General features: G+C 37.2%; 1 protein-coding gene and 1 pseudogene across 2 annotated transcripts in view; one reads left to right on the top strand and one right to left on the bottom strand.

The window, feature by feature from the left end:
- The first annotated feature begins 180 nt into the window (after positions 1 to 180).
- LOC306855298 (parapinopsin-like) lies at positions 181 to 4,442 on the top strand (annotated as a pseudogene). Its single transcript has 4 exons — positions 181 to 514; positions 2,492 to 2,820; positions 3,927 to 4,164; positions 4,323 to 4,442. The product of its transcript is annotated as a parapinopsin-like (transcript).
- A 1,387-nt stretch (positions 4,443 to 5,829) lies between these two features.
- Positions 5,830 to 12,297, bottom strand: part of LOC306855380 (voltage-dependent L-type calcium channel subunit alpha-1D-like) — a 113,892-nt gene continuing 107,424 nt past the window's right edge. The window contains exons 49-50 of the mRNA XM_079394052.1: positions 11,893 to 12,207; positions 5,830 to 10,012 (exon numbers count right to left, since the gene is read on the bottom strand). Coding sequence (XP_079250178.1) covers positions 9,707 to 10,012; positions 11,893 to 12,207 — 621 coding nt within the window. The 3' untranslated portion in view covers positions 5,830 to 9,706. The remainder of the gene's footprint in view (positions 10,013 to 11,892; positions 12,208 to 12,297) is intronic.

Genomic DNA, 12,297 nt, shown 5'->3' with positions numbered 1-12,297 from the left:
ATCTGAATAAGAACCCTTTTTTGTGTGTCACCGTCTTGAAGGTGCAGACAGAAGGTGCATGTCTGATGAACTTGAGTAACACAGCAGAGAAGAATATAGCTTGAAACTGACTGGAAAAATACCAAAACTACAGAACAGGAAATTTTTATACAACTGTAATTTTAGTTAATACCTGAGGGGATGGCCTCTTTCCCAGAATTCCTGAATGACTCGTCTATCCAGGATGGCCCTGGTGCAAAGGTGCCCCTGCCTTGGGGAGGATTCATCACACTGTCCCTCCTCATGGCCGTGTTCTCCATCACAGCTGTCATGTTGAACGCTACAGTGATAGTCGTCACCCTCCGGCACAAACAGCTGTGGCAACCACTGAATTTTGCTCTGGTCAACCTCGCTGTGGCTGACCTGGGCATCACATTAACGGGAAGTGTGCCATCTGTGGTGACCAATGCCTTGGGCTATTACATTATGGGACGGGTCGGATGTGTATTGGAGGGATTTTGCGTTGCATTATTTGGTAAGTCTGTTCTGGTTTCATTCCAACACAAAATAATGATTCTAGACTGTATAATTTAGAACTGTATTATTTTGTAAATTACATTTAAATGTACAGTAACTGTGGTGGGGCCATACAGTGTAATTGTCACAGAGCACACAGCAGGGAGGAACAAGGAACACGCAGACGAGGATGTAACTCAAATAAACAGTCTTTAATGAAGACATCAAAGCAGGGCTGACACAGACAGGAACACCGGGGAGTAACAAGTAAACCAGACGACATTACACTGAACAGACAGGACTATAAATACACAGGATAATTAGACAAACACGGCTGGACAAGCATTAACTAATAATCACATCAGACTAGGACAGGAAACAAACCAAATATGGAAACGAGGCGGGAACACATGACACACAACAAAGGACTGACAGTAATATATTTCAAAGGCATTTGTTCAAGAACATGAAAATATCAAAATAGCCTACTTTTTGTAGCTACTGTGAAGCTACTGTTGAACAAGCAATCCTGCTGGTTCACAAGCTGGTCCTACAGGCGATCCTAAAAAAGAGCTTCTTCGTATAGGCTGCCAGATGATAGGAGACATTTCCAGGGTTTTGAAATTCACTTCATCCAGCGCACTTTTCATTTTCTGCGTTCTAAAATAGTCTTTTACTGCATAAACCGGTCCAAACAAATCAGTGCGTGGAACTGTCCGAATTGTTCAGACTGAATCACGAACCGATTCGACTTTTAGCAAACCCGTCTAACCGACTAACACCAAGTAATTCATTTGCGAATCGTGTTCTGCTTATTGGAAACTGCCATTTAGAGGTGAAAGTGTCCGGTACACAAAACCTGCTTATCACTAAAAGTAATAAGCCTACCTTAAAAAAGGTTGATAGCCGCCTGACTGAGTGAGTCAAACAGCAACGTTCCCTTGTGATCATATAGACATTCGGTCCCCTTTCTTTCTTGTAGCCTATTTGTTCATGAAACAGACTGCACTTTTATTTTTTATTCACTAAAAAGACACTGTTCTGTCTATTGTGCAACCCTGTCAGAACTTGCAACCTCCCATTAAAACAGTAGTAATTCGACAACAAAAAATGCTACCTGACAAATTATGGTTTACCTACCCCAACCCTAAACCTACCTTTACAGTAATGCAAATACAGTAATTACGTGTTATTTGCAGTTGTGGATATAGGGATACAGGTATGGCTTGAAACCAACAATAAATAAATATTTCTACCAATTAGATTGTTTTTTATTAACGTCTACACCTACCCTGAACCCTAAACTATACCCTTACAGTAATGCAAATACAGTAATTACGTGTTATTTGCAGTTGTGGATATAGGGATACAGGTATGGCTTGAAACCAACAATAAATAAATATTTCTACCAATTAGATTGTTTTTTATTAACGTCTACACCTACCCTGAACCCTAAACTATACCCTTACAGTAATGCAAATACAGTAATTATGTGTTATTTAAAGTTGTGGATATAGGGATACCGGTACGGCCAGAAACCAACAATAAATAAATTTTTCTACCTATTAGATTGAGTATTATTAACGACTACACCTACCCCAACCATAAACCTACCCTTACAGTAATGCAAATACAGTAATTATTGTTCAGCGTGAGAAAAAGGATGAAATATTGATGTGTGCATACGCAGTATGCCCTGGTAGGACAATCTGATGGGTAGGATAAAATGTCAGGACACTTTTGGCTCAAACAAGTTACCTGTTTGTGAATCAATCAGTCTCCATTAGCTTCCCAGAAAATATTACCTAAAAACTGTCTGTTTCTAAGCAAGCATATTTTATATATTGTACAAGGCAATAATCTTACTGTCTCATTATTGTGTATGACTGGCAATTAAACATCATTCCTTTGATCAACTGTGTTAAACCTTAAAATATGAATTGAGTGAACTCTGACTTAACTGTGAATTCTTCTGTTTCCTTTGTTGACTGCTCAGGTATAACAGCTCTGTGCACAGTGGCCCTGATTGCTGTGGAGCGGCTGTTTGTAGTGTGCAAGCCTCTGGGGACCATTGCATTCCAGACCAAGCACGCCGCAGGAGGGCTGTTGTTATCCTGGCTCTGGTCTCTGGTCTGGAATAGCGCGCCTCTATTTGGCTGGGGGAGCTACCAACTGGAGGGAGCCGGCACATCCTGCGGACCCGACTGGCAGAGTCGAGATCTCAAGAATGTGTCTTACATCATCTGTTACTTCTCTCTCTGTTTCGCTGTGCCATTCCTCATCATTGTAGTGTCATGTTCATGGCTGCTCTACACGCTAAGACAAGTAGGACAGTCCCGGTTTACTTATGTTTTTGAAGTTATCTTATGAGCTGGTGAAATTTAGTTGCAGTGCAGTACCTGTACTTTGCCAGAGTATTTTTATATTGTAAAATGTTTACTTTTACTTGATTACATGATATAAACCCTCGCTTGTGAAATGCAAGAGGGATGTCCAATTTGAATTTGAAATGTTACAGGAAAAGTTAATCGAAAAATTCAAATTTACTGACAATTTCAGACTCTCAGGCCATCAAAGATGTAAATGAGTTTGTTTCATCAAAACAGATTTGGGGAAATTTAGCATTAGTTACATCACTTGCTCCCCAATGTATCCTCTGCAGTGAATGGGTGCCGTCAGAATGGGAGTCCAAACAGCTGCTAAAAACATTACAATAGTACACAAGTACTCCACAGGACTCCAGTCCAATTAATGTATTGTGATGTGGAAGGCTGAATGTTTGGAAGAAACAATACATCAAGATGTTTTCAAATTTTGATTCTGGCTAAAATACAAGTCCTTCCTCCAGAATATTGATATTTATCAGCTGTTTGGACTCTTATTGTGACGGCACCCATTCACTGCAGAGGATCCATTAGTGAACTGGATAAGGTGATGCAATGCTAAATTTCTCCAAATCTGTTCTGATGAAGAAACAGAAACATTTTGGATGAACCATTCATTTAAGGGATTTTGCCTCATGTGACATCTGTGCGTTGTATTTTTATACTATTTCTTGACACATACTTACACCAATTTTGGTTTTCCTCATTTTATTTTTTTTAGTTTGCACACTTAAATTATCAGTAGCTTAAATATTTTTTTTTTAGTAAATTGAAGTTGAAGGTTTTGAGAGTGTATAGCAAATTTTGGTACGATTATTTATTTGCAGATCAATATGTAGACTAGTAGTGGATGGTATAAATAATAAACATGGTTCATCGATTACATTATAAATCAAGTACTTTTGTACTTCTACTAAATTACATTTTAAAATGAGTTCTTTACTGTAGTAATATTTTATTAGGGAAGCTGTACTTTTATTAAAGTATTTGATTTGAGTACTTAGTCCACCCCTGATAGCTTGAAGGAATATTTTCATTGACAGGTAGATAAGGTACAGTAGGTGGATGTGTGGCTGCAAGGGCAGAGTCTAAGGTGGCGTGGACGGTAGTGATGATGGTGTTGGCGTTCCTCGTGAGCTGGCTGCCGTATGCCGCTCTGGCTCTAATGGTGGTCATCTTCAACCCTGATGTTCAGTTGGCCGTGCTGGTGAAGGTGGTACCCATATACATGGCCAAGAGCAGCACTGTTTACAACCCCCTGATCTACATATACATGAACAAACAGGTGAGTGAAACAAGCAGATAAATCATGAGGATCGGTATAATTTGCATAGTTTAACACAATAAAGACATTCACACCAAACATACACAAGATTTTAAATCTCACAAGGTCATCATGTATATAAATGAATATAATGTAGTAAAGATGGGCTGTTTTTCAAGTTCCAGAAGTATGCAATAACATTTCTGATGTGTGGAAGGGATCCCTGGCCTTCAGAGGAAGATGTATCTGATGTTCAGACTGTCGTGTCACCATAGAACAACAAAATCAGCCCAGAGTGACTTACTGTACGTTTCAATACGGTCATGTTATAGCTACGTGCTTTACTGCTAAAAGTGAGACGGTTTGATGAATGCAATTTTCTTTGCTGTATGTTTCCTGTTTCCTTTCACTCACGTCACATCTGCTTGCTAAAGCTGTTCAGAACTAACTGGTTTTTAGAGAGGGACATTCTCATTCTAGACTGCATTGGGATGGAAACAAATATGCATACCTTCCTGAATGAAAGACAAGCAAGACAGTATTTTTGTCATTTTCTCACAAGAAAAAAAAAAAAACTATTTTATGCTCGTGTCAACGTTTAGATTGTTTACTAGTTTATACTGTACTGTGTGTACTACAGATAGGCCTACATTTAAAGCCACAAAACTTTGCTAATACTTTTATTCAGCTACAGTGCATTAAACTGATCAAAAGTGATAATAAAGACACCAAATTTGGTGTTTCTTGAGCACCAAATTAGAATGATCTCTGAAGGCTCATACTAGAGAAATTCAGCTTTGCATAATAAGAATTAATAACAATTTACAATATATTCAAACAGAAAATGGTTATTTTAAATTGTAATAATATTTCACAATACAGTTTTTACTTTATTTTTAATGAAATAATGTATGGAGACTTCTCAAAAACAGAAAATGGTTATTTTAAATTGTAATAATATTTCACAATACAGTTTTTACTTTATTTTTAATGAAATAATGTATGGAGACTTCTCAAAAACAAAAACAGACTTCTTGATTCTAAAACTCTTAAATGCTACATCATCTACTCCCAGAGCCCCAGATGAATCTTGCAATATACTCAGATTAATTTTTCACATTTCTTTCCAATTAAAGACACCTTGACCCATAGACCTACTTTTTTGTTATTGTTATTGTGTTATTGTAATTTATTACACGGCTCTCTGGAATGCTTGATTCTGATTGGTCAGTTGAGACATTTTCAGGTTCGTTCTTTTCAAATAATAACCGCTCCAAAGTAATAACGCATAGCCGGTACTACTTGTATGTTTAAAATCCCTCCGCGACAACAAAGATTGCCGTTTGGCGCCATCTTGTGACAAACAGAATGTTAGTCACGTGGTACTATATCGTTTCGCGGAAGGATAAAAATGTTAATTTAAAACAAATATGCCAATAAAATGTTTCAAATTCATATTCATGTCCAGTTTTTTTTCCTTATGTGGCAAGTAGCCGTGTAATAAGCGGGATAATGTACAGGCTGCCTGTAGTTATCGCGAAATAAGCCTGTATCGCTGAATACAAGACCTGATCACACTGTCGGGGATTATTTCGCGATAACTACCGGCTGCCTGTACATTATCCGTTACGTAATGAATTGCAGTTCCATGTTTTTGCACAAATAAGTGACACAGTCATTAGTTTATTCATTAAGTTTATTCTGTATTAATCATTAGAAAATAAAATTTCAATATTGATTAAAATCAAGTCCAGGCCAAAACAAATAGGAAAATTACAAAAAATGTATCAATACAAAACCTAGAGGGATATTATAAGTCATCTGCTACGAAGAGAAAACCTTTTTTTCTTCATGGAATAAAAACCATAAGAGAGCAAAGATAAAGACTTTCAAATGGAGAACATCACCACGCATCTTTCCATTACTTCTATATATATATGTTACACTATAATCTTATGTTTCCTTACAGCATTAAAAAGAAAAAGTATATAATAGTAGTAGCAACAACGCTAGATGAAAATGTGATAATCAACAGATGTGGCTCTGAAAATTGTATAATACCTTTTTCCTTTTTTTTGGTTAACAATGTTAACAATACAGAGGAGTGCACCTTTTCCCCCTCCTCCTGTTTGACCCACTCCAGCACTGAAAGGTGAAATGTAAATGACAAATATAGATTTCACTAAACCATACACAGTCACAGAAAATAGTACAAAATTCGCCCACCTTGATACATAAAATATGAATAGAAAACAAATAGCACGTTACAGTAATTTGTGCAAAGACGAACAGCAATGTGCTAATATTAAAATCCCATTGGTATATTAAGAAACCAAATTTTTTTTCTTTCTTTTCAGGAGTCCCTGACACGAGGTAAAAGATAAATCTTTAGTTTAACAAGTTTTTTTTGACGTTTTTTTCTTTGTTTATTAAAAATAATGCATATTTTATTGTCCTTACCAGTAATTGCTACGAATAGTACAATGTGCCAAGAATGTGCATTGGTCCGTTTACAAGATACAGTATAATTGACATGAAGACCAGAACACAACATCATGTTTTTTTGTTTTTTTCTCTTCCGCACGGATCATTTCAGAGAGCCCTTTCAGATGTGCACACGCAGAGATTCATGACAGTATTCGGTTGACTGAAAAGCACAGCACTCTTCCAAAACACAAGAGATCAATAACACTCATGAACAAGAATTCCAACAAACCCCTCATTTCCCTTTATTTAAGCTGTATTGAAGCTTTACACTTCTAGGCCTTTGCAGTCAAACTTTTTTTTGCCCATAATGCATTAATCAGCATTAATTTGCCTGTTAGAAATGACAAAAGGTCAATTGAATTGATGTATCCCAAGTTGAGGCCTAAGTACAGATTTACAACACCTTAAAGGCAAAAACACTCACAAAAAGGACGCTTCAAATGCTGATATGTTTCCCCTGCATTAAAAGAGGTATTTCCAGAAGCCAGAGCTTAAGTGAAAGGTGGAAAGAAACAAAGAAAGAGTAAAATAAAACAAATAAGGGGGAAAGTATTGCTTAACCAGTTTCTTGTCCTGCTTAAAGGAACAGTGCACCCAAAAATGAAAATTCTGTCATTTACCCCCCTTTAACTTTCCAATTCAAATTCTTACATTTCTAAACTTTACAAATTATGTTTTGTAATGTCACATAAAAGCTAGACTAAGGTAAGCCTGCTCTGACCCACCTCAGCCCCTAGTATCAAAGCATATATTTGTATCTGTGTAAATGCATTTATTCCACCTCTAAGCTGCATTAAACACCTAAAACCACTTTAGAAGTGCTTCTGTGCCACCTTTGCAGTGTAAATTTGGCATATGATTACATTTACAATATAGCAACGCATTAGATTGCATTTTTAAGGTGTGCATTTTATATAGTTTTTATTTTTTTGAGCAGGAAAATTCTTCAAATATTCTCTATGTATGGAGTGCATTAGTGGCCGCCCACTTTTTCAGTGGCATTGGTTCTGGAAGTATTTTTTTTTCTGTAGAAATTCCTTTGAGGGCTTCATTAAAGCATTATAAACCATAAATCAAACCAACCAGCTACAAGGTGAATCACATGACAACCTTTTATTTAAAGAAAAAGTATTTGAAAATCAGACAAAAAGATTTGAAGACTTAAAAGAGGGAAAGAACTACAGTCCCATGAAGCACTGCAAATGACAGTCAAATTAAAAACAATGGAGAAATGTGGATCATGTGTGTAGAAACTGGATTTTTAAGTTTCAGTTTATTGCAAAATAACGCATATGAATATTTCATGGGAGATGTGACTGTAATTGGTTGAATTTTCTGTATAGAATCATGGGTAATGTAGTTTTCAGCACAAATTCAGCTGTTAAACACAAAAGTTAAAATAATGTGAATGGATGGCTTGAACAAAACATTAACAACCTCATAGCTCACAGTTATCATAAAAAATCAATTTCCCTAATGGAGAAAATTAATTGAGTTTTTACTTCCAAAATTCAACTTTTTCCACTGAGGAAGAAACAATTTGACAGTCAGTGAATAAAGACAGAATTTTCGTTTTTGCCTGAACTGTTCCGTTTAAGGATTCATGATGCGAACATGCACTTCAAGCAACCCAAAACTCCCCCGTCATCACATTTTGTCATCATAATCAACATCATTATAAAGCTAAAGGAAGATTTCAGTATTCAAAGCACACCTAAATACGTTAGTGGCAGAAATGATTCGCTAATCCGAAACCCCTTTGCGGTAGTGCGCCGGTCCTAGATCAGCTATTCATAGATCAGCCAGTGGCAGCAGGCTTTTCCAAGTGGCAGCATGTTCCTGGTGAGGGTCGTACAGTTTAATTGCAGACTAATTAAGCAGCATTGTTAATGCACAAAGCATTTACCATTGCACCTTCCTGTGCACCTCCCTGGCACAAAATATGCAACGAAGCCTTGAAACGGGAAGTCCTATTTGAAACTCGTTCAATCTACACAAACAAGAGCATGATTAAGACACAATTCTGTAAGCCCTACTAAAGTCCTCATAAAAGGGGGTCGATGCTCGTGCCCCATACTGCATGCCGTAGATATTAAAGGAACACTACGTCGGTTACGCTTATGAAACGGACACTGAGAAAACAACTTGCATATCTTGTGCAGGTGTGTCACAGACGTAACCTCATAGAAAATTGGCTTTTTTGTTCTATACTTTTCACAAACGAGTAAGAATGCATATGAGCAAAGAATAAAGGCCAAATAATTTAATAATAAAGTACAGTACCTATTAAAATAACACCAAATTTCGCCTTTTTTGTAATGCAATAACATCAACTAGGATTAATATTGCTGATTTTCTTTTTTGTACAGTACATAATTACAAAATATATAATGTCTCTTTACAAAGTTTTCTTTTGCTTTATATATTACAAGTCATTTACAGCATATTATGAAATATCAAACAGGCTATCCTAAATTATAAAAATAACCTGTCTGCTAGTGCATTTAACACTAATGCTGAAATCCTCTCCAAATCCACAAACCTGCATGATATCCTTATTGTAAACCAGTGCTGTAGAATTAGCGTTTGTTCTCTAAAATATGCACTTGACCTTAAACGGTACTAAAATAGTCGTACGGGGCGAGTCGAAACTAAAGCCTTTGCTGAGGGATATGCCGTACTTAGCTTGCATTGAGCTTGCAACGTGCTTGATATGCAGAACCCTTAATAAAGTGACTGAGGTAATGACATTCGTTTTGATTGTCATCACCGTGGAAACAGCCTGCCCCCCCACCCCTGCCCCTCGCTGCTCATTGGTCCATTTCCTGCAGTGACGGTACAAGCAGCCAATTAAAGTTCACCTCCAGAGTTCGAATTAGCTCCTCCCCGGCGCCGTGACTGCCAAGTTCCTGCGCGAACAGGAAGTGAGCGAGCGGCACCGATGCGTCCATTCTTATGGTGCCTTTCTGTTCTGCTGTGAAGGCACTTCTTTAGGTAGTAAGCCAGTAAATCTACTCTAGATTTGTTTGTTTCACTGATCAGTTTCTGAGGAAGAGCAGCAACCGCTAACCAGGTGCTATAAAGTGGTAATGCATATCATTTCGTCCGCCAGGTCCTCCTCGTACTGCGGTCTGGGTTCGGATTCTGGTTCCTCGTCGCTGTAGCTAGCCGAGACATCCTGCATCTCGTAGTCTCTGGGGCCCATTATGGGAAAGACGTTGACACCGTTGACTCCCGGCGTAATGCCACCGTTCAGGAGATGGTTGGCGGCGCTATCCATTTCGTCGATGGTCATCTCGCACGCGTCCGCAATCTCGTGCTTCGTAGCGGCCACGAACTTCGGATCCTTGGCGTAGCGACCCAGTCCTTCTGATATCAAGACCTGCTCAAACATGAGGAGGACAAAATGATGCTTTGTTCTGTAAGTATAGATTCTGTCTTCACTGACACATAGTATGACTTACTGTCACTGTCTGAAGAAAACATTTGGTCCCGAAACTAGAAACTATACAAAAGTGGGAATGGAAACATAAGTGTCTTACATACTTCTGCCCTGTTAGCATGGGGTGGTGATGGCGCAGTGGATAAGACACATGCCTTTGGTGTGAGAGACCCGGGTTCGAATCCACTGTGAGACACCAATGTGTCCCTGAGCAAGACACTTAACCCCTAGTTGCTCCAGAGGCGTGCGACCTCTGACATATATAGCAATTGTAAGTCGCTTTGGATGAAAGCGTCAGCTAAATGAATAAATGCAAATGTAAATGTAAACCACAAGGCATTAAATAAATACATGCATATGCATCTTTGTATTCATTTCTAATTTGAATTTACTTGGATACAATGGCTGTAAATATACATACATTTCTTTTTGTTTGTTGTATTTATTTATTTACAATTTAAATTTAATTGGCTACAATGACAGTTTCTCTGAATTAAATTATACAAGTAAATAAATAAATAGCTCTTATTACTATATATTTTTTTATTGATAAATATAAAAATATACAAATGTTTGTCTGTGTTTATTTTATTTATTTATTTATTTTTTGCATTCCAATATGAAACTAAGTGGCCACAGTAGATGTTTATTGATTTTTTTTCCTGATTTATTTATTATTTATTTTAAGTAAATTTATTATTAATTTAAATAGGTAATTTACTTAATTATATTAGTGCTGTCAATCGATTAAAAAAAATAACGAATTAATCGCACATTTTTTCTGAAATTAAATCACAATTACTCCCTCCTAACATTGAAGTTTTTAAATATACTTTTATATTGCAAACATTTTATTCAATCTTCAAATTAATGTACAAACAATATAAAGACAGTATATTTTTAATATTAGATTAATGGCATCTTTTTTATGACTGAAGGCCCGTATCACTAATACCAATACTACTGATGTCTCTATAAAATAATTTTTTCCCCCTAATATTTAAGATAGAGATATCAATTTGAACATTTATTATACCTAAAAAAAAATAACTTCTAATTTAAGTGAACTTAAAACAATCTTCACCTGTGCCCTTCACCAGAAATTAAATTGAAGTTCTCAAACACTAAATTCTAAATTAAATATAGATGAATCCTTAAAGCTATACAATTTATTGATTTCCTCTTTTTTCTTTGATTAACAGACATCATGTTTTTGGTAACTTCGTGACTTAATTGACCACGACCGTGGTTTCATTCGCGCTTTGATATGAAATGATACAAGCTATGTGCACGCCGGCGCTTTTGCATGTGCAATTGAAGAACATGCGCTGTGAGCACAGCACCGTTTCCATAACTCGTTTGACTGAAGTGAAGTTGGAGTGTGCGTCTGAAATGTCTACCATTTGATATACTCGTAAAGATGTCCTGCGACTAAATAAATGCGCTTCAAGAAAAAAAGAGATGTGGGGTGGCCAACCCTAGCTCTGCCCCTGCGTTAATTGTATTAAAAATTTTTAACCCGTTAAACTGAAAAAATGAATCGTCTGCGTTCACGCTAATTTTGACAGCACTAAAATATACACACAAATATTTTTCTTGTTTATTTATTTAGCATTCCAATTTGTATCTACTTAGCTCGGTTTAAATTAATTACATTTTAAATAAATAAACTTTGAAAGTGTTTCATAGCAAATACATAAATACTGAGATATCTCCTGAAAGTTGTCAAGACATAAAAAAAAAATGTTAAAAAAGATACTGATTTTCATAATGTTTGCCAACCTACATCTTACAAATGGCAAAAGAGGTCTGAGACTCACCGCCTCTACCAGGCTGGTAGCGCTGCCTCTCTTCTGGTGGTACTGGTTTCTGTACTCGGGTGGAACCTGCAGGTGAACGGGTGAGTAGTTCCTCTGGTACTCGGGGTCATCTGTATACCATGAGCTCTTCCTGATGGATGAGTGGCTGCTGTGGGCGCTGTCCCTCAGAGGACGGTCTACGCGGATGAGTGGTGTGTAGTACGGCGTTCGGTCTTTACTTGCAGGAGTGGGAGGAGGTGATGCCCATGATCTGGTAGATCGAGTAGGTGAAAGCCTGTGAGCCCTGCTGGAGTCTAGACCCGCTACCGCCATCACCTGGACCAACAAGTACAGTGGCCAATAGATATGTATTGTTTTAATATACAGTGCAATATAAATACAGCAAATATACTATATAGACAATAC

This window comes from Barbus barbus (assembly GCF_936440315.1).
Source record: "Barbus barbus genome assembly, chromosome: 35".
In the NCBI taxonomy this organism is placed as follows: domain Eukaryota; kingdom Metazoa; phylum Chordata; class Actinopteri; order Cypriniformes; family Cyprinidae; genus Barbus; species Barbus barbus.
The sequence above is the reverse complement of the archived record's forward strand: the minus strand, read 5'-3'. Positions and strand labels throughout refer to the sequence as shown.